The 23,906-nt window shown below is 40.8% G+C and overlaps 1 protein-coding gene across 1 annotated transcript in view; it reads right to left on the bottom strand.

Annotated features, from left to right (window-relative positions):
- Positions 1-14,236, bottom strand: part of ZNF804A (zinc finger protein 804A) — a 113,288-nt gene extending 99,052 nt beyond the window's left edge. The window contains exon 1 of the mRNA XM_027696485.1: positions 14,094-14,236. Within this exon, the coding sequence (XP_027552286.1) occupies positions 14,094-14,204 (111 nt within the window). The 5' untranslated portion in view covers positions 14,205-14,236. The remainder of the gene's footprint in view (positions 1-14,093) is intronic.
- Between the last annotated feature and the right edge of the window lie 9,670 nt (positions 14,237-23,906).

A 23,906-nucleotide genomic window follows, 5' to 3' on the forward strand; every position in this document is an offset into this window, starting at 1 on the left:
GAGGTCAAAGAGCTGTCCTAGAAAATGAATGGACCCATCCAGGTGAGATTTGCACAGACCAGGACAACACAGAATGCTAACCAAGCTAGGGAGATTTTAAACAGACTGGGAAAAAAACACACGGGGGGGAAATAAGGTAAAGATTAAAAGACAAAGAGGTCAGAAATAAAACTTTTGTTTCTAACTGTGTAGAACTACTTCATTTTTAATTCTCTCCGTTCACAAGAGAAAGAACAAATATATCCACACAAATACACAACTTACAGCAATTAACAGTGCAGAAGGAAATAAATCTGTCAGCTCCTGACAAGGTTCACATTATTCTTACAAAATACAAACAAGCCTATCTTACAAGTATTTTAACGCAGGATTTATCAAAGCACCTTCCTGAGAAGCTGAAAACTACATCTGATACATCAAAGGCAATGGAGAAGTCATAGCACAACTAGAGACTCCAGAAAACTAAAAACTCTACCCACAGCCAAATGCTGCATTTGTGGCAACGAATTTGAGGAGTGGAGGAAGGAACGGGGAAGTGATAAGAATAGGATGAAGTGTGTGGTCCCAATGATGCTAGTGAGACTATATATAGCATAAGCACATGCCACTATAAATGCAGACTGCACAATCCACCCCCAACACTCTACACAACAAGGAATCACCAGCAACATCCTTGGAATTCTTCTAATTCACCTTTTATATGGACTACTGGGAACCATTTAGATAGATCTGTGTCGAAATGCTGGAGCGAGTTCAAATGAAAGCCACATCATAATCAAGACTAGAGGAATTGATGTATAAAGAAAGAGGAAAGCAGCTAAGCATGCCAAGCTTGGAAAAGATGCAAGTAATGAGGATTCTTACAGCTTACAAATATCTGAAAGATATTTGTAACCATTGAGGAGAGACAGTAATTAGTCAGGACAAAATGGGCTTAACGTCGAATAACACAAAGGAAGCACAGTTGCAAAATAGTAATAGTTTCAGGAAATGCTTCCTGAGAAAAAAGTGCAAGAAGAGTTATTTTAAAGCATAGAGCATCCTATATAGATGTATACATTAGATCATCTTATGTGGAGTGAGTTGCAATCTATGCCTCTACACCATGATCTTAATAGGTGGCTGCTGGACACAGAGATGACCAAAGAGCCCTTTACCATTCTTTTTTTCAGGTGAATGACGCTGCCATCTATTCCAAAACAAACTGCACAAAAGGTTTGTATGGAAATATAACTATATTGAGTACTTAAACATTCGTTCAAATGAAAATTCTGAAGTGATTACAGCTAATAAACATGCTATTTCTAAACCTCCAAAGTGATATTATGATTCTGATAGACCATATGGTTTCAGTGTATTTATACTGCAATGAGCTCTTTGGAGCCTTTTTGCATGTCAGCTGTGACTGAGGAGGTGTAGTGGGGACACACAGCAGGTTTGGGAGGAGGATCTGCTGGGGGACTTGGGGTGGACCCCACACCCCTTGTGGTGGGTTGTGACACTGCTGTGAGCCACCCACCCCACTCCAGGCCTCACCGCTGCCAAATTTAGGGAAATGTTTCCTCAACTGAAGTCGTCCTTCCCAACCCCAATACCCAAATCAATAATCAAATGTTGGTGTTAATTGGCAACGAATTAAATTAAGCAAAATTCCCCGTGTTGAGACTGTTTTTTCAGCAACAGGAGCAGATGCTTTTTTAGAGGCAGTATTTAATTTACTAAGACCACATTCACTTGCTAACAGCACTGAGCTTGATGAAGACCTCCTGTGTCATTGGCAAAGTCATAGCTGCTATAAGAGTGCCCATAAGTAAACAAGAAATGTTGCTGAATAACACAAAATGTCACTAACTTCCTGCCACATCGATCCTGTTCTTTAGAGGGACACCAGGAGAACCTCTGCAGAGGAGGGGCACTAAGTATTACTTCTTTACAGGTCACTGAGCTATTAATATTTTTTACTTTTTCTCACTGTTCCCATGGAGTTATGTCATGAGACAGAAGTGCAGTCACATTAACCCTATTGCAAACCTGCCATTCGGCTGAAAATGTGGCCTATTAGTAATTAATCTTAGAACTGGAGGTAATAATAGCACTCTCCACTTCACTGATAGCACTGCTCATCCTGCATTTATAGCTCCTACAAGGACCCTTGACAGGGGAGAGAAGCAGGGGAATGTGTCAGCTACTCCAAAAGGAGACAGAAGCTCCTGACTTTGCAACCCGCAACTCACCAAACCCTTTCTCTTCATTTCTTTTCCTGCAGCTGAACACACACTTGGAGAGACAAAAGGTCCGTTTTTTTTTTTTTTCCTCTCCTCTCGAAGCACACATGTGAGACTCATTAATGTTAATTGGATTTATGAATGCCAGCTGAAAAGAGAAGAAACTGTAAAGATTTCCCATTTGCAGGGAAACAATCAAAGGAACAATTTCTTGTTCGTCTCGCTGATGAAGAGATGAGGAAATAATGGATGAGTCACTTTACATTATGATTCAAAATTCTTAAAATAGGAAAGATGAAAACACTGATTTCTGTACGGGTCATATTCGTGTAAGTGACTCTTTCTAAGAATCCAATTTGAACCTTCAAGTGTAGTCCTGCTTCTAATTACCCAACTCCAAGAATAAATCATGGTCTCTGAATTGTAATTATACAGATTTGTTGCTATAATTCAATTTGTCAGGTGTAAAATATAAGTGTAATTTTCTCTACCCCCCCCGTAGCCTTCAAAGAGACACCGAACTTGAGCCATTTGATAATTTATTCCATATTGTAGCTTTCACATTTACTATGCATAAAATTTCTGACAGATTTTTTTTTTTTAAGAAGGTGATTATATACAGCTCTAGTTCCTCTGCTAACTGATTTGAAAATAAATCCACGCTCATCTCTTGGCTACAATACAGTCAGCCACCACCTACCTGGCCCTGCAGTGACCAGAGCACTCCAAGGCAAGCTCAAAATTTCTCCTACCTGTAATGGGGACAAGCTAAAACATACACAATCTTTGCATGCACAGATTTGCTCTACAGGAACTTCTTCAAGGTTAGTCTTCTGCTCAGTCCCAGTCAACTAACTGGAAACTCTTTATATCAACTAGCCCCCTCTTACAGAAAAGAGAGATTCAGCTCTGGAACTGCCTTCCCCCAAAATCATATTTCCTCTACATAAATCATGAGCTACAAGAAATTAGTACAATGCCACACCAGTTCATTAAACAATAGGTCTGAATATACAGAATGTACATTAAAAATGTAATATATAAAGATATTCATATAAGATAATCGAAAAATACATATAGAAATATGTCTATAATATGAGCATATATCTAAAACAAAAAAAAACAAAAAAAAATCAACCCATCAGCATACCATACCTGTTGTATGAAAAGATGCAAACTACCTGACCAGTTTTCTGGAAATACTCAAACTATGAAAGTATACACTGTGCATACCACAGTGTGAGAGCTCTGTGGGCTGAAGAAGATAAGCTTTATGGTTTTTTCCTTATTTCCCCCCTCTTTGGAACAACCTGCATCTCCAGAAATGCAGGAGTGCAGCGTATAATGCCTTTAGAAAATGCTTGGCTTGAGTTTTCCTTGCCTCTGCATAAAGCTGTTCTAATGATAACAAATCAATTCCTCCATCAGTTGTGTTCCTGAATACCTTTTAAAAGCCTTTCCAAAATTAAGATTATAGACTCCAGCAATTTTTAATATGAAAAAGTGTAATCAATAAAATACTGCTGATAATGCATATGATTTGTGGAGAGTGAGAGCTAAATATGAATGAGGTTTGGACAAGTTCCGAGTCTATCATCTTTCCTAATTACAAGTTGGGTCACTGACTGTGAATCGCATGACTCAGCTCGGGAATCCCTACAAAGAAACTCTAAGCAGATTTAATAGTTGCATTTGATTTATTTGTTACTCAGAGCTGGAACAAGCCCTGTGTTTCAGACCTCTGACAGACGAGGGGCTCCCCAGAGGAAGTTTGTGCAGACACCGTTCCTGCCAGCCCGCCAGCCGTCATCTGGGATGAGGGAAGCCACGAGCACCCAGGGCTCCCAAAAGGCTGAGAGCAGGGCAATGCAGTGACACACCTCGCTCCCCGAGGAACCTCATCACACAGATTAAATTAAAAGCTACTCTCCTGCAGATCAAACACGGAATTGTAACCTTGACTAAGGATGGAAGGGACATTTAGTCCCACACTTTGCTTAAAAGCATAGTAAATTAAGGCCGTTCAGTCAAGTTTTGGACACCTCCAAGGGCAGAGATGCCACTTTCTCTCCAACCACCTCTTTCCAGTGCTTGACCACCCTCAATTTTTCTTCTTTTCCTTGTATGTGATCAGGATTTCCCATCTCTTAACTTGAGCTTGTTTCTTCCTATTACACACCTCCAAGACAAGTCTGACGGACCAAAAATTCTCCAAGTCCGTCTGGTTTCCCCATGCAAGAACCTGAGCAAACAAGGCAGACAGGGCCACTGCCACCATGAATATGCTGACAATGAAAGGCAAACCTTGTCATGGCCTTTCTCCAGTTCCACCTTAATATCAACCACTGTTATCAGTTGGTAATTCCACCTTTTCTCTCTATGAAGTACCTTGGGTATTTTTGTTTCCTTCACATACCCAGCTGTGGTTTCCTTTCAGAAACCAGAACACTGCAAAACTCCACTTTTCCTTCTTTACTTCTCAGTGTTTTATAAAGCAGGTCCTCTCTGGGCACACTTGGCACACTGTGGGCAGTTGGCAGCAAAACACTACAGGTACCAGGTTTCACTAGACTTTTCTAATTACATTGCTTGACACTTCCATATCCACGAGCACTCAAAGGTGTTTCATAAAGAAACCCTCAAGTATTTCTGACATCCTGTTGGTAGTAAAGCTTTTCTTTCTGCTCAACGGGCCGTCGCTCTTAAAACTCCACAAACCTTTGGAAGTGGTCCTTTAAAACTGCTCTAATCTCTTTCTAATCCTTAATTCTACCTGATATTTCATGCAAATTCGCTTATTTGCCAAACAAACAGGTGTCAGATGATTTATCAGCTCATTTGCACAGCAGAAGGACAAGCAAATATTATCTTGAGTTTTCTCCCTCATATTTTCCTTAAAACTAATCAGAAAAAAAATCAATGTTACTTTTAGAAATATCAATGCAAAGAAACAAAAAACCCCATCTATTCAGTCGTATGTTCCACGGCTACCCCCAGAGTACTCCGAAGCATTAACTATATTTTAAGAATGTTTCATAAATAAGCAGCATAAAAGGTATTTTGCTTAAAAAAAGGCTACTAACAACCTTGCTTTATTTGTATAAACAGTTGTTTACTGCTCATGTAAAAGAGCATAATGTTCTTTATGCAATTACATGAAGTTTCCAGAGTCTCACTTTTAAGCAAACCTAAAAACTTTTTTTGACAATTAAGAATATTTTGTAAAAATAGAATACTTAAAAAAAAAATAATTAAAAAAACGAACAAAAAAACCAACCTGGAGACTACAGTCACAGTGTGCTATGGCAAGTATATAAGAAGCCTATTTATATCACTTCTTTACTTTGCCTTTTTTTTTTTAAATTCAGAAACCAAACCAAACGAGTGTTCAACATCTAGATAAACATTTTCCTGTGTTATTCAAAATGGGGAGGAGATTTTGATTTAATAGAATAGGTGTCTCCTATGAGCTTTCTGTTTTCTCAGTATTAATGATTGGGGTATAAAAACAACCAAACGTATAAAAAACACAACACACTTATGTATGTTGGCCTTCCAAGGAAGGAAGACCAAACATTAAGCAACCTTCCCTAACTAACTTTCCATTTCAATAATGACTAGCTTAAAAAAGAAAAAAAAAAATAAGGTTTTTGTTTTATGGATTTAGGCTCAAGGTGTTACATGGACTGCTTGGCCAGACACTTGTGTGCATCCCAACCCGACACAGACCCAAGTGTGTCCCCAGCTTTTAACTCCAGACATTTTATCAAAATCCATTTGATGAAGGAGAAGCTGATACACTATTCTGTAATGGCTATTGTGCTTTCCTGTCAAAAACACTTTCAGCAGAAATTAAATACTTAGAAAGCACATCTATTTAAACAATTACATTCTGCCACATAAATCAAGTTGTAAGTGTATTTATTGAAAAAAGCAATCCACAAACTTTATGGACACCGACACACAGAAAACACTTTCTTCTTTTTCTTTGTTTTTTTTCCCCAGTTACAGTCTTACAGGTCTCAGATCATAGAATCAGAACAGTTTGGGCTGCAAGTGACCTAAAAGCTCATTTAGTTCCAACCCCTGTGCCATGGGCAGGGACAATTACACTGATTTTTATGTGCTGTAGAAGTATGTTACCAGTTAGATGGAAAGGAAGCAGCTTTCCTAGTCCAGAAATTCATTTCTATAAGGCAAAGAGGCAAATTCTAATGGATGGTTTGCAGCACCAAGAAAACAATCTGACCAAGACTTAGCCAATGTAAGCAATATATCCACACACAGGCTACGAGAAATCTTGCAACCTAGATATTTGAGTTCAGCTGGGTCCCAGAGGAGGTAGCCTGATCACTTGTTACTTGGGGAAAGAAGCCTCTCTAAAGATATCATTTTCACACACACAAAAAAAATCATTTTAAAGAAATGCAAATCAGCATGGTCAGACAAAAAGCCTGACGAGTCCTAAATCATTCGTATGAAGTAAGAATATAGATGAGCTTCTGAAAACAACAAAAAAAACCCCCTCTCTTGGTTTCTCAACCCAAATTTCAACCTTTTCCAAGATATTTCAAGAATTTTATGACAAACCCCTGTTCCTTATCATATGCAGTGCAGGGAGCAGTGCCAGGTGGGAGATCAGGAGATCGCCCTCCAGGCCTTATTTGTGGATTTGTTTTTACAGCAGTGGAGGAAGAGTTTGCATTCTCTTTCTCACACCACTATTTGTATAGCTACCACCATTTAAAATTCCATATTGAAAATATTTGGAAATTAAATCTCTGAGTCAATGTAAAAAAAAAATTTAAAAAAAGGATTCCACAGAAATTCATGTTCACACACAACTCAGATGCTTCAGAACAAACATCCTCTGCCAAGGGAAAAATGAAACCCTCTGCCCAATCTGTACCTCTGCCATGGCCAGTCCTCAGAGAAAGGGAATTGTAAACGTATTTTAACAAAATCAATTAATTACAGTATGAGTTAAAAATTCCCGTTTCCTGATGCCTTCAGGCAGTTTCTTATCTCTGTTGAACAAACAAGGTTAAACATGACAAATATTGTGCCTCCTTGTGAGTAAATGTTGTTTTGTTTACTTTGGGTTTTTTTAAACAACATAGTAAGTCACAGCTCATCATAAAACAGTCTCTCAAGAACACTGGAGAAAAAAACATTTGTTCTCGGTCCAAAAATGGGTGAAAAAATAAAAGGGTCTGACTAGTATTTGTTTATGAGGGACTGGCCAGATAGCTGAATTAGGAAGGCTCATTCCCTCTGCCATGTTTACATTTGAATCACAAGTGAGCAAACAAAAAAAATCAACTCACTTTCCATCACCAACAGGCAGCATTAAAAGAAACTGTCCTATAAATAATTATTAATTGTATTAAGATATTCAATAATAGAAAATGCTCTGGGGGATTGATTTTGGGGGATTATTTTAGCTCATCCGTACATTTCAAGATGCATCTATTCAATGGCTTTGGGTTCTGCAGAGATTAATTGTTCCTGTTGGCATGGTTAAGTGCCATTCCAAAAAAGGAAATATTGCAATTGTCACCAGTTAGGGGCATCCAAGATCTGGCAGCTACTTAGTCAAGTCCTACATGAAAATCCAATGTGCTGAACTAAAAGGGCACTCACTGCTCGGTGTCCTCTAGATCCACTACTCAGAGTTAACTCATTTTTTCAACATCCCTGCTGATAGGAAGGTCAGAAAATCTGTATGTTCCCAGAGCCTACAGGGAAGGTAAGACCTTTAGGACTGCAACCTGCACCTTAAAAAGATGTAATAAGTTTAATGACTTTAAAATATCCGTGGTTTTGAAAACACAGAAGCCAACTTGCTGTTTTCCAGTTAGCAAACACGGTAAAACAACATATTCGCAACGCTGTTTTCCAGAGTGTGAGCAACGTGTTAAAATTAACGTTGTGTATCTCTGAGCTACGAGATTGCTCCAGATATTTGCATCAGAAAATATATTCAAGGCGAAGGCTCTCCTCAGACTTACTCTTGAAGGCCTTGATCTGAAAAAACTAAACAAGTGTACTAATTTAACCATGGTAATAGTCTAATTACATTCAACAGAATACCGACGCGTTTGAAGCTTACCATGCATTTAATAAGCTTTTACAGTACAAAAGTCTGCCTCAGTAATGGCTCTGAAGCAGAAGCTGTCCCAGTTTAAACCTACTGTGTGTTGGACTCCGGCTCCTGCTATTTTTTGGAGCAGACGATGGACTCACAGAGAGTCTGATGGACACAAGAGCGCTGCCTCTCACTGCACGAGGCTTGGCGCCTCTCAGAATTGCTCTAGAAATGCACTTAAACTATGATAGCTTCCTGTCCACTCAGCTCACCCAAACAACCCTGCTGCTCCTGCCTTGAATAAGGACTGACACTGAGAGCCTCAAAAAAAATAAACCAAGTGGCTGCAGTTCGTACAAATGAACTCGAGAAGTAGAGCACAGTTATGATTTTATTGTTCCTCATGCTTTAACAGCCTATTTCGTTTTCTTCTAAATGGCTGGTTTTCAATCATAGTTGAAGCGACGCTTATTAATTATTAAAATTAAATTAGGTAGACTTTATTTTGCCAGTTTAATATTTTAATGAGTTAGGGCTGTTCAGTTTCTCTCGCAGAAAAGATCTGAATGTTTTCAAGTTCCAAGCTCAGGTCAAAAGAGACATTAGCAGATCCATGGGGAACAAAAACACTGAAGAAAAAGCAGGTGATTTTTTTTCACCCTTAACCAACACAACTCCAGCCTAACAACTCTACCCTACAAACTCTGAAACACTAAAGTACAGTCCAATAGTTCTATTAAACTCTGTATGTATAAGATATAATTTTTAAATTGCCCAGCTACTGGCAATATATGATAAGGCAAACAGAATTGCAGGACCTGCTTTTGTGAGTATTTAAAATAAACTTATGGTAGATATTGTTTATTTTATATATGTACTAGATGGCTTGAAATCAGTGGATGTTTACCCTGATTGTGCAGAATTGCAACTGCAGTCTTCACCAGGAAAGCTGTTTTAGAGGTAGTTTACTGCTTTCTTCCTGCAGTAGGGTATTGACATTTGTAATGGGAACTCTCATAAAATACATTTTTTTATGTCCACCCCAACGTGTTTACTTTAGTTGATGTGGAAAGACAAAAATATTCTACAAAATTTAAAAGAGCTAAAGACAACAGAGCCTGAACAACAGATGGCACATTCAGAAGACACTTGCATGTCAATATTTCAACTCTGTGGAGTTTTCATAATAGTAGAAGCATGCCCTAGGACTTCTAAAAGAAGTTATATATATATATATATACACACACACATATACATATATATATACACACATATACATATATATATACACATATATATACACATATATATATACATATATATATATATTCTACCCCTGAAGTGCCCTGTGTACATATTTTTAACCAAAGTATAAACCTACAAATACATGTAGGTGTATGCTAGACACAGTAATAGATTCCAGTGTTTGGCACATTTGGTCCTTTAACCAACCACTTACCAGGGAATTTTTATCTTACCTACTTTTGATCTGTATCAACGAGACACTTCAAACTAGAATTACAGTAGCAATTTACAACACAGAGAGGTCTAAACCTCCCTGGCCAAGTAATAGCACGTTACTTGTTCAGATCACCAACAGAGAAAATGTATTTGTCCAATTAAAAGAAGTGAAGGAGCCCTACACCAGCTACTCAGAAGACCAAACAAAGAGTCACTTCTCTTGCTGACCAACCAAAGATTAACCAGGATAATGCCTTCAAATGGTTTGGTTTATATCCTGAAAGACATTTTAAGGATTTAGAAAAATCGCCTGCGGTTGCAACTCCAAACAGCTGATTTCTCTCTCCAGAGAGCAATTTTTTCGCACAAGTTTCAATACTTTTTGAGATTATAAACTGCAAGACAGCAGCCACAGCAAGGAAGATGAATTATGAAGAAAGACTACTGTAATTTGGCGTCAATAGCATAAGGCCTAAAAAAAAAAATAACACAGTAAGTGCATTAAAAGTTCAGGAGATCCATGGGCAAAACAAAGTGCTTGTAGCAAACAAACTTTTATAAAACGCTACTGCTAAAAAGAACTGCCTTGGGGAAAGCTTCAAAGTCACCAAGTATGAACCCTGACAAGAAATGGCCAACCAATCAGGCCAATATCAATTGATTAAAACACCAAGGCATACATAAAAATGCAGAAAAGGCCCTAGAAATTTGTAACATCATTGCACAGTACTGACCCACAGGGTAAGTTTTGACTTTCTTGTTCAAAAAACACCTGCCACCCAAAGACCAGACAGCAGTTGCTTCACTTGGGTGGTACACCAACAAAATGCCCCTTCCAAAGAAATGCCACGGAGCCTTCCAACAGCAGATTAACTATTGCAGTGAGACTGTGCATATCTGAGGGATATTTCAGACAGTACAAACTGCAGTGGGAGAGGACAAAGTCTTATCCACCAGCCCAAATACCACCAATTTCTTTTAACTATACATCTTCTGGAGTAACTTTGAGTTTTTGAGGCTATTCTTCCACAAGTGCTAAGCCCATTTCCCATGAATTCATTGCTCAGATTTATCTTCCTGATACGGAGCAGCAGATTACAATTGGGTAAGGGGGCCCTACCCCAATGGGGGAGCACAGACACTGGGTACTGTGCAAAGGTGGGTTATCAGATACACAGAACTATATGTAAATACACACTCCTTCATTTCCCACCACCATCTCACTAAAGGTTCATTCACAGGCATTTTTTTCTCATTTTATTTAATTAAAAAATTTTTACAGTAACCTGTTTCCACAGCTAACCTAAATCCAGCCTTTCCTTTGTTCCCTCTTGTGCTCTTCTCTCTGAGCTCAGGTTTTCCCAATATGTCTTCCCTTGAGGAACAGAACTGTGGCCTTCCCATCCTCACTTCACATCTTCATCCCTCAGTCACTTCTCTCCACTGCCCAAATAAGCCCATCTCAAAGCCCCGCACTCAGTGGGCATTACAGATATTTATGCCTTGGAGAAAGGCCATGCCTAGAAACCAAGCAATAGAAACAGTGTTATTCCATCTTATCTACCAAAAAGTAACACTCTGATGTTCTCCACTGAGAAAGACTTTTATAGAAGGACAAAGCTTTGTTCTTCGTGTCCCCTACCAGGTGAGAAAAGGTTTGTAACTCTTTTTTCCTGTTACCTTCTGGGAGTTTTGAAGCAAAACTTCACAAAGCTTCAAATGACTAACTCTGTGTGAAACAGGACACAGAGAGAGGACAAAAACATAAGGATCACCTGCAGGGACAATCAGTCAGGGAAAATGTTTTTCAGTGACCTCTCCTGAAGAGCAGGGCAGAAAAAGATGAGTTTCAGGTGAACGGCAGGTCACTCCAGAAGGGGACAGTAGCCAAAAGGTCCAAGGAGCTTCCTCCCTTGAAACCTAATCAGCTCCAGGTTTGAAGATACACCATATAAAATCATCTTGAAAGCACAACTTCACCATTTGACTAGAACCAGCACTTTCCTACTTGCTGTGAAATTCTACTGTAGCACGTATCTTCATTTCTAGAGTGTGATGGCAGAACTCTTGAAAGAGAATCAAAGCTTAACAAATATAAGTTTTTCACGGCAGCAATTCTGCCCTGTACAAGGAGAGGCTGTTTTCAGGTTCTCAGTTTACAAGGAAGCCATGATTTTAGAAAGTTTGAAGCACAGATGAAGAGGCAATAAATACTTTAAAGCAAAATAGGAAAATATGTCTGAGCTAGAGCAGCTCAAAATTTCTGATTTTTAGCTTCACAAATTGCTGTTTCTCCCAGTCTTATCCTAGGATGGAAGACACCAAGAGAATATTAAAAGTCCATGTTCTTACTGGAACTTCTAAAAACATACTCTACTTTGTATTAATAAATATTTTCATCAAGTCTGAAAGTTTATTTGCAGTGAAAGGGACAGATCCTCTGAAACAATAAACAACTGATCTTCCCATTGAAAGTGACTGAGTTGTACTCCAGTGCCTCAGAACTATCACTCTAAACCATGCAATCACCCTCTATCACGACCCAGCAGTATCCTTAGCTCCTATAAATTAAAAATAGCCCAAACAGAAATAAAAGTCTTGATGTCTGCACCTATACTATTTACTTCGTAGTGAAGGACTTCATTTTGCTGCCCACAGAGTCAACATCTTCCTTTTTAACTCAGCAGAAACTTTGCCAGTTACACTACTCACTGCCCACACATAAATTTTTTGGCCACTAATGTTTTCACCAGTAAATAAATCAATCAGGAATATTGAGAATACAGGGCTGCTTTTTTGGCCACAAGAAAATAAAAAAATAAAAATAATAAAATGCTGCTGGAGCAGAACCCATTATGAACTGCAAGACAATACACAGTCCAAAAGTTACATCAGAGTATTCTCAGTCCTGCCAAATGCATCTTTACTGAGATTGTTCAGTGGAAAGAAGGTGATGTATCATGCAATTATTTGAAGTGTACCAAATATTTCTACAGTAGGTCTTGGGTTTGCAACTGTAATAGTAAAATATTACACACATATTGCCATCTCATGGATACTACAACACTTGTTTAAAATTCCAAGAATGCAATCTCTAACAGAAAAAATATGCAGAATCCACAGCAAGGAAAATCGTAAAGATTCACAATGTGAAAGCAGGAATTCACATTTGAAACAGTCCAAAAATCTGCCTCAGATTCTCTCGTAGTAGTTACTATTTTTATGACTTGGCTCAGACTTGCTTTAATCTCTTTATTTAGGGAGAAACTGCAAGCTTGCCAACTCTAGCAAACGTTAAGTACTTTAGTAAATTCCCCATCAATATAGGTCGTGCATTCGAGGGAACAAGGATGTGGTAAGTTCTGCTCCATCTCCTCCAAAGGGGATTTCGGAGTAAGGCAGTGATGGGAGAGAGAGAGAAACAATGTGGCTAAGCCCCTCTTTCAGCTCCATCCTCCTCTCCAGACATCTGTCCACACTTTGTTGTGCCGTGATTGAGATGTTACGTGATGCAGCTCGCCCAGCCTGCTGTTATCCTACATCCCTTTTATCTGAGCAAGCAGGAGAGCACATGTATTGCCAATGCTATTGCGTCGTCACTCTTCCATTAAAGTTCAGTAACAGCATGAAGCGAGTCCAAGCAAGTCAGCAAAACCATCGGAAACCCAAGAGATGTCAAGATATCTAAGTACGGAGGATGAATACAGAAACAGTTCGAGCAGCCTGTGCACACTTTCCGGAGAATCTAGCCAAACTGCATAAAGCCACCAAGTCCTGTCAAACCCCGAGGTTTGCTTTTAAAAAAACTTGGCAGCCAACAAACAAAAACCTGTATCGTTTCTGAAGCTGTGCTCGAACAAACGCATCTCTCTACCCAAAAGGCTCGGACAACGCAGTAAACAAGTTTCGGGTCCTTCCTGCACTTCCCCGGGCAGGACCTCCGGCTGTCCCCGCACCGGGGGGACACGGCGGGGAGTCACGGAGGGGGACACGGCATGGGGCCCCCCCGCCGAGGGATGCCCGCAGCCGAGCAGCGGCCGCCTCTCCCCGACCTCCCCCGGGCTGCGGAGCCCCGGCCCTGCAGCTCCCCGCCCAGAAAGGTGCCCGGGCTCTCCCTCCGCAGGCAGCCCCACCCCGGCGGCTCTGCGGGGACACCCCGCACCTGCCCCGGGGATGCGGCGGGCGGGAGCGCAGCGCACCGCGTCCCCGCGGCGGCAAAGCCGGGGCGGGCGGCCCCCGGCTCCCGCTAGCCCGAGCCGCCGCTGTGAGCAGGAGGAGGAGGAGGAGGGAAGGGGGAGGCAAGGGAAGAAGGCCATTACCAGAGTTTTGTTCCCGTTCTTGCTGAGGGGGCCGCGGAAAACTCCCTTGATGTTGCGAAAGTGCCCGTTGCTGAGGTGCGCGGAGCTGATGACAATGTAGTAGCACTCCATGGGGCCGGGGCCGCCTCCTCAGGCCGGGCTCGGCGGGGCCGGGCGGGGAGGGCCGGGGCCGGCGCTGCCGGGGCCGGCGGCGGGGCGGGGGGTGCAGCCCCTCAGGCGCGGCGCGGCCGCGGGAGGAGGAGGAGGAGGATGCGCGGCGGGGCGGCCGCGGCGGAGCCGAGCGAGCTGCCGCCGCCGCTGGCAGGCATAGTGCTATTATAGCGAGCAGCCTTGCCGGTCGGCTGCACTGAGCCAATGGCAGGGAGCCACTGGGCTGGTACCGAGCGCTGTCAGAGGAGGACATCTGTCACACGCCGCCTCCACCGCCACCCACCGCCCCACGCCCCGCTGCCCCCGCCGCGGACGGGCCGGCGGCAGGTGAAGGGGGACGGGCGGGGCGAGAGGGCAGAGCCGGCACCCCCAACCCAGCGAGCTCCAAAGGTGGGGTGTGCCCTCCTTTTTCCGGGGGTGGGGACGACGACGAGTGTGGTTTTCCTCCGGGATTGGGGAGGAGGGGGGACATGGAGAGATGTCGGGGGTGCGACGCCCCCAGCCCAGCGGTCCCCCCTCCTCCGAGCAGCCCCTGCGCCCGTTTTTGTTTTTTTTTTTAATTTCATATTTCTCTAACACCTAACTCACAGGCACCTCCACCTGCCCGGGGCGGAGCAGCCCCCTCGGGCCCCGGGACCGATGGATCGCCGCCTCCGCCCGCCGCTCTCGGCTCCAGCGGCCCGTGACGGCGTAATTGGGTGAAATGGGTCATTTCTCATCCCCGCTCGGGCTAAGCTCCATCCCGCCCTTTGCTGGGCTGCGGCGGCCGCAGCCCATCCCCACCGCATCCCGCCCGACGAAGCTGCAGGATCAGAAGCGGGCTGGCAAAACTTCTGGGTCACGGCATCGGGAAGCGCCGGGGCGGCATCCCCCCCTTCCCGGGGCGTCCTCATCTCTCCTCCTGGGGTGCCACATCCCCCCTGGGCCGCCCGCGTCCTCCCCCGCGGTTACTCACGGCTCTCCCGGCCCGGGGCCGCCGGCGGAGGCGGCTCTGCCCGCCCGGCCTCGCAGGGCCTGGGCGGCTGCAGGGTAAAGGAGACCCACCATGGTTTCTTGCAGGCTCTGGCGCTGCCTCTGCGATCCTCACCCTCAGCCTTAACGCCCGTATAACGTGCTCGCTCCGTTCTATAAAGCCCCTAGCAAACTGTGGATTAAAAACCATTAGGTACATCAGCATGAGGCAGCTATAGCATACCCGTGCTCCTGCACCAGCACAAGTGTTTTCTTTTTGCAGCTCACAAATTGGAGCTCGCTGCCAGGAACAGAATTTGTCACAGTATAAGACGTGCTCAAGAAAGAAAGATGCTCAAGTGTGGTTTGTTGTTTCTGGTGTTTGTTTTTCTGTTTGGGTTTTTTTTCCATAATGTATCTATGATTTGCAGCTTTATCATGTAAGGCGTGAAACACTCTTATAGCTGCCTCATCTTCCAAGATGCTTTACCTTTATTCTGGGTTGTAAAAATCAAGATTGATGGGGTGAAATTCCAGTGCCAAAAGAGGGAACACCTTAGAAAAGAAGTCCAGAACCATGATGTAACATCTGAAAATGTCTTTTAGTCAGCATTTACTCCTGGCAACATAAACCCACCATCCTATCATCCTGCCTTCCAAAATAAAGGAACTGCTGCCAGAAAATTTGGGATGGGGGACACACACAAACACTTTCCTGGCAGAAATTACTCTCTCTTGATGAAGGAAAGACCAGGTTTTTGAGCGATGCCTCCTTCTGATAAGCATTTTCTATCATTACTTCCCTTTGTACACAGTGAATTGTAAATTTTGACAGCTGTCACTCATCCATCAGCATTTCCATACTTAGGAAGGAATTACGGAAATGGCAAAAGTGGAAAGTTTTGACAGCTGAGACACAGGTGAGAGATCAGAATTTGCTGCTGTTATTACAGCAAAAAAAAGTGTGATAATATACACGCACAGTAATACTATTTTTCTGGTTTTGAGCGTGTATGGGTACATCTAGAAATAACCAGCAAGTTCATTACCATGTAAAAATGAAGTCAGTATTATAAAAAATCTGATAAATTTAACCACACAGGACTCTTAAGGCCTGGTTCCTATTTCAGACAGGATCACAGGTATTGTTCTCTCTCAAAAAGTGTCAGAATTTAAGGTAGCATGGATTAACGAAAAGACATGAAATTTTTATGCATGAAATATTATTATGCAAGACATAAAATTAGGCAATGCTTTTCTGTGAATAAATATATTCCAACTTGGACTAGAAAAAATTTTTCCACCTTCTAAATATAACATTACTGATATGTGAGGACCCTTCTGCCTGGGAGCGAAACTCCACACATACACCATTTCGAAGAACTGGAACCTTTTCCTCTGAAATCCTTGCATTAACACACTGCTGACATGTTTTGTCACACCTGCTACAAGCCATACCTGGGCCCTTTCAGGGTTGTAGATACAGAGATAGAGAGAGCTGCTGGCTGGCCTTTCAGAGGTGTGCAGGCACTGCTTGGACGCTCTTTTAGAGTCCGAGAACTTGGGAACATGTTATTGTAGCAACAGAGAAATTATCTACTCCTGTAGCTCAAATTTTAAAGGCTCAACCCACTTTGTAACAAACAGGAGTGACTGAAACAGCTTTAAAAGCTGTTAAAGCTTCTGCTAATGAAGATTATTGTCCTCCTCTATTGAGGAAGGAAAAAAACCAACAACGAAAGACCACTTGATTCCTCCAAAGCACTCGATAAACAAATGACTAGTAGTACTAAATAGCACCCAACATACAAAATATACATTTTCTACTCCTACCTCTTTATTATTATTTTTTTTGGCTGATCTTCTCTGATACTTCGCTATCTTAATCCTTCACTGAAGTTTTCCTGCCTCATTCTGTTATGATCACACAGGCTCAATATACTGCTTCCTTCACAAATTTTTTATTTGTAATAAATCACTAATTTCATCAATCCCTAAACCCCATGGATCCTACATATCATTAGTCTTACCTATTTCAGTCTTTATCCTGTTCCCCTGGGTAACCATCTGTGGTTTCAGCTGTGTGTATTACTATTTATTCAAATCTCTGCCATATAATAATAATAACAAGTACTGCTTATTTACTCCTCTTATTCTCCCTGATACTTCCTATTTGGAAGAAACCTCCCAGGAGTTGTTCCTGTATACAACTGCAAATACTAACTCAAGAAACAGGCTATGGATTTGAGATACTTTCTGGAAAACTTCTGAACTAGAAGCCAGTGAACAAATTACAGTAATTCACATATATTGTGCTGTTTTTCTGCTTCTGACAACACTTAGTATTCTGCATTCCAATATTTAATATTAATCATTCAAGAAATAGCCCTGGCATAACCCAGAAAAAATATTCTACTGTATAAACAAACCCCTTTTGCTTAATAGTCTTTAAAGTGTGGCACAAAGTATGTGTTACCAAGCAAACATATCCTGAGAAATCTTTCACACTCTACTGAGACATTTCCATCAAGGATAGAAAGGAGTATCTGTGCTGTAAGTCACAAGAAACTCAATTAAGCTCCCACAGCAATTATTGAATTCAACAAAACTCAGTTTATCCTAAGAATAGGATAAACTCTCCCTTAAGAAATCTGCTGTCTGAGAAACACCTTTTTACCATCTCCTGCCCTTTTAGTCTCCTTGTATCGCTCTTTTTTTTCTCCTTTTCCCTTAGCCTTGGCTGTTTTTCCCTATTTCTGATGTCTGTCATCCTTGCATTAAGTGGAAGAAAAACCAGGAGTATCCTGGTAGGAGTATCCTACGTACCTTTTAGAGGCCATTATGGTGTAATACACATTATACACTATATTACAACTGCATTCATTCATCAGCTATGGGGGTGGCACAGCTAGAAAAAGGGGAAACTGGGACAGCCTGGTAGCCTAGTTCCTCAGCACATCCCTCACTGCATGTGAAGAGGATCAGAGTGGGTTCCCTGTTTCAACACTTGAGCTGAGTGGAGCGCTGGTAGCACAAAGCTAAGGGAAGGCAGTAGTGACAAAGCCCTGGAGCATGCAGTCAAATCGTGGGCTGTAGCCTGCAGCCCTCCAAATTTTGTCACAGGAAGAGGACTGTCAAGGCTTAAACTACTGTTCCTGCTCGATCTCAAAAGTAGCAACAAAGATTTATTAAAACATACAGTATGGTTTTTTTTCTTAGTTTTGGTCATGCAGCATTCCAAAGCACAGAATTTTATATCACAGCTCGTTCAGAACAGCTCTGGGAAGAAACTGTCCAGCAAGAATTACCCCCTCCCTCTTTTCACATATCCACGTAGCACCTATATCGAGCACCACATTCCTGGGTTAAGAAATGCAAACAGTTTTCTGCCACTTCTCTTTCAGATTACCAAACTACCACTGTCTGATTCAGGATACTATTGGGAAAAACTTTCTGTTGTTATTGAATCAAATACACCGTTCTCTGTATCTACTTTTCTTAATGTTTATGCTGCATAATTTCCCCAACAACTCATGCACACTACGTTTCTTTTTTCTGCCCTAATCCCTTCCTAACAAAAAACTAAAACAACCAAAAATTTCAAATAAATTCACAAATGACACACTAAATATGAGGCGACACCAACAAGTTACTGATGTACCACAAAGCATTAACTAGCATGAGACTTAAAAAGGCCAGAAAACACTTGATGATCCAGCCAAGGCAAAAGAACCCTCTGCAAAAGCAACTCTTGCCCCTTTTAAACACTGAAAATGCAATACATTCTGCTATGTTAAACACTGCCTTAAGAGCCTCTATCAAATAGAGTGGCTCTGCTTGGAAAGAAAATGGAGCAAGCAACTGGTAAGTGAATCTCGAGAACTGTCTGTGATGGAATTATAGTTTTCCAAAATCCATTCAAACCCAACATCCAAGTCAAAACCAAACAGAATAAATGAAATTATGAAAAATCATAAGAAAAAAATTGGGTCTTATGATCTAATCAAAGACAATGACTCCATCTCTAGTGGAAGGTGTCCCTGCCTGGAGTAGGGAGTGTATCTTTAAATGGTCTTTTTTAGGTGGTCTTTAAGGTCCCTTCCAATGCAAACCATTCCAAGATTTTTCACAACTGACTGCTATAGAAAATCCTCCTCAACTTCACTTCTCTGACAATGTAGCAAAACAGTACAAGGAACAATCTTTCAGTGACAACACAAAAAAAACTCAGTAAAAAAAATAAAAATGCACCCTTTCATAAATAAAAAAGCAAAAGCAGAAAGACCACAGAATGGGTGTGCTTGCACAGAGCAACCAGCCAAAGCTCCCTAAAATCCAGGAGACAAGTTACATAGCTAGCACTGCATTAAAGCCAACAACACCTTAACTCCATAAACATATCCAAAGAGATTTCAAGCAGCCATTCAGTGTCTGGTACTTTTCTGGAAAGGGAGCTGACTACATAATGAGCACCAACTTTCCATTTCTACCAGTTAAATTTTTCTACTTAATTTTATCCCATCAAAACTTGCTTTGTTAAAGAATATAACACTCAAAGATACTTAAGAAATTAAAGGCTTTTAATAAAGTAAATGAGGCATTAAGAGAAAACCTGATAAACAAAAGCAAATGCAGGAATAAATAGGAAAACAGTACATTTTGAGATCCATGATAGCAGATGAGTTGTGGCCATTTATGAGAAATAGATTATTTTCCTTGTCCACACAACTTTTTCGAGAGTTAAAAGATCTGGAGTCTAAAGAATTGATTAAAAGTCTTCCACAGTCAATAAGATACTTCACCTTCAGTGAGCTTGGGCTCATTTACTGAAGCAGAAGGAAGAAGTCCTGAAGTTCATACCAGGACTTGGCATTAGCTCCAGGCTTTTCCACTGAGTGGTGGTAATGAGATCAAGAAGTTCAGGAGAACTGGTAGCAGAACTCAGAACACCACCAATATTCACTCATTCATATTTTAATTAATTCCATCTCTCCCTCTGTACACACAAGTATTTCTGAGTATGTGGAAACACTTATACCCACCCTATGTGTACTTGTGCTACATCGGAAATCCAGTGTCACATTAATGAAAGAAGGAATAGAATAGTTTCTGAAACTCTCGCAAGGGATGAAAAAAAAATTTAAAACTTTTTTTTTTAAGGGATGAACTCTAAAATTCATCTTAAACACAGTTTGCTGCTTTAGCATTCAGTTCAACAACATAATTTCCTCCATGTAAGAGCTGAAGAGAGTTGGGGTGAGACAGATGACAGGTCAGAAAGTAGTACTATTTATTCCTGAATGAGTAAATGTAAATTAGAGACCCACTGGAGAAAAAAAAGCCTCCAGTGATTACTATTTTAATAGATTTCATTGAGTTCAATATATGACATGCTATGATGTCCTCCTTTTTCATGTGATCTCTAATAGTCACAGAAAAGAATGGAAACTAAATTAAAAGCGATGTGTTTACTTTCCCAACGTTACACATTTCAGTGAGACCCATTTTTCAGAATGGGAATATTTGGCATCATCTGAAAATCAAATCCCTTTACAATATTTATGGCTACGACCTCCCAGTTTAAGACACCATAAATCACATCAGACATTAACTGGTTCACATTCACAGGGCACTTGTTCTAACAGTACCAAAACACGGTAGAATATTAAGCACACGCTGGGGAAGGATATTTCCAATATTGTGTAATACAAGGCTTTTGCCATGCACAGTTTAGATGGCACCACTTGCACCACAGCTTATATAGGAACAGGTAATAATTCTACACGTGGGTAATCACAGAGTTAGTTCAGACTTTCAGCAGCAGTGACACTGGTGATGATGGTGACTGGTGATGAACCTTTGCCAGGGGAGGTTCAGGCTGGGTATTAGGAAAAGGTTCTTTACCCATAGGGTGGTCAGGCACTGGAACAGGCTCCCCAGGGAAGTGGTCACAGTGCCAAGCCTGGCAGAGTTCAAGAGGCATTTGGACAACACCCTCATGCACAGGGTGGGGTTCTTGGGGCTGTTGTGTGCAGGGGCCAGGAGCTGGACTTTGATGATCCCAGTGTGTCCCTTCCAGCTCAGGGTACTCTGTGACAACTTAGGCAGTCCCAGATTTACCTCGTGGCTCTGGGGCATTAGAGGACACACCACACGTCAGCAACATCATAAGACTTGCTTTGGAGAATGAAACAAGGTGCAGAGGCTGTCAGAGCCTCATTGGTTTACTATTCTGCACCCAAGCTTTGCCTCCTGATTTTATCTCAGTAGACTTCTATGGTTAATTTATCTTTTTTACAGTACACCTTAAAATGGCTATAGAACTCCTTGCAGGAATATGTATGAGCTACACAATAATAGTTTTAAAACCACACAATTTTTATGACTTATGATTTAAATACTGCTAGATACATGTAGTACAGTTATAGTCTTAAGGTACTTATTATGGTCCTCCTGAATGATGCTTGACAATATCACTGTCTGAAAGGCCTTGTCTATTCATTAGAACAATTATTTTTTTTCCAGAATAACTAATGACTTATCAATGTGTCTGCTGTAGCGAAAGAATATAATTACAAATAGGCACATTAAAACACTATCAAAAGAATTTAATCCAACTTTCAAAATATTAATAACTTGTGTGCTTAATTAAAGATAACGATATCAAAATAGCCTTGAGTACATTATAGATTACTAGGTTGAAAACAAATCATTATAAGGAATAAAGGCAGTATTGCTCTAAAAATAGGGAGGATTTCCAAAGCCCCAGCATATCTGTTTTGGCATTTTGACAATTAAAAAATGTCTACATAATTCATTTAATTAAGTAAAAACTTACTCATTAGCTCAAGCTATGTAAATCATGCTAAGTTTTACCAAATGTACATTTCCTTGAGTATCTGTAAAACCTGTGTAATCAGAAGACAAGGCAAAATACTATTAATAGCAATATCAAGACAACTGCCATGGGTAAGCCACACTTTGGTGCCCAGGCAGCAACATGAGCAGTTGTTTCTTCATCCAGTTTTTGAGTTGCCTTGGAGTTATATTGCTCTTGTATTGCTTAACTCTGAATTAAAAATCCTTGTCTCTAAGATGGGAGAACGAAGTACCACTACTATCAATGACTACATGTTAATTTAATTAAAATTCTGACCTAATTTACTTATGATTAGAGTGGAGAAAGGTACTTCCAAGATTTTTCTGCTCTACAGCTATGTTCACATGGCCCTGTAGATCAACAATTCTTCGTGATGATTACATGGATAGGGTCATCAAAAATAAACCTCTGGTTTTAAAAGACCATCTTCCACTTTTTTCTTTGCATAATCATGACACAATGTATGCGTGCATATATATTTATACATGGTTAGTTAGGAGCTTAATTTTTTACTTTCATTATTGCTATGTACACTCCAATGTCACTTGACATACTACTGTAAATGCATTTTCTCCATGCAAACCTAAATTTAATACGGGATACCGATTATGTAGACCTACACTAAAAATAATGCATATTTGCTTTTACAGAATTTCAATACTGACACCTCCTAAATATATTAAATTACCCTTGAACTAATCTTAGCACTGGCATTCCCACTAGAACCAATGATCCTAATGCATTTGAAATGCGTGAAGTTAAGAGGAAAAGAAAGTATAAAATTTTTTAAAAGTCAAACCAAAACTCAACTATTCCTTGGGAACCAATGTGCTGCAGTCTTTACAGGAAAATACATTTACTGTAAAACAAAAACATCAAAACCAAACAAACATGCAGAAAGAAAAAAAAATCTCAACTCAATTTCTCACCACTCTGGAAGAAATCAGTTTATGTTTAAACTTGCTGATCTTGAGTTAGTTTGAAAACAAGAAAGCGAAAACAACAAAACCTCCAACTAAACAAATAACCAATCCACCCCTTAAAACTACTTGTTTTGAAGCAGATCTTGGAATTTTTACCTCATATTTATTAAGCCTGAGCCTGGTAGACTCAGCCACTGCCAGGATGGTCCCTCAGTCCTTCATGATGCCTAAACTTGCCACTTTTAAATGTCTTCACTGCTTCACTTCTGTCACCTGGAAATCCCCATCAGTTATGTGACCTAACACTGAAATAAAATAATCTTCAGTCTTTCCTTCTCCTCTTTACAAATACTCCTGCATTACTGCAAGACACTGGAGTCCCTGTAGCTTCTGCTGGTGAAGCTTTATTGTCATTACTTTAATGTTCAAACATAAATTGTTTCCTTGAGGTTCCTAGTTATTTTTGTACATCTTCTCTAAATTCCCTCTGCTCACTTTCCAGAGCAAATAATTCTCTTATAAAAGTATGTTTATATCCAAATGACCAGAAGCGTAATCTACTTGCAGGCAGATTATGTTTCAAGATCAACCCTTAAAGAGAGCAATTTAAGTTTCTTTACTGAATATTCATCTCCATTATGTCCTCCACATTATTTTCAGAAAGCAAAACATGGATTAGGTTTGTAATAACACCATAAAGGTTGAAAAGCAGGAGCTGTAACAAAATTGTCTCACCAAGGGACTTGGAGAATAAAAATAACGTTCAGGGAACTGAAGCGTCCACGTGGACGCTGTCTTTATATAATAAAGAAATCATGGCACGCTCTCTGTGAGGTGGTAAACAAAGAGGTTTATTTAAAGAACGCGCGCCTTTTTATACCTTGATCCCACGTGACTCTTAACCAATAG

Source organism: Neopelma chrysocephalum, unplaced genomic scaffold (assembly GCF_003984885.1).
Source record: "Neopelma chrysocephalum unplaced genomic scaffold, ASM398488v2 Primary Assembly neopelma1_107, whole genome shotgun sequence".
NCBI lineage: Eukaryota > Metazoa > Chordata > Aves > Passeriformes > Pipridae > Neopelma > Neopelma chrysocephalum.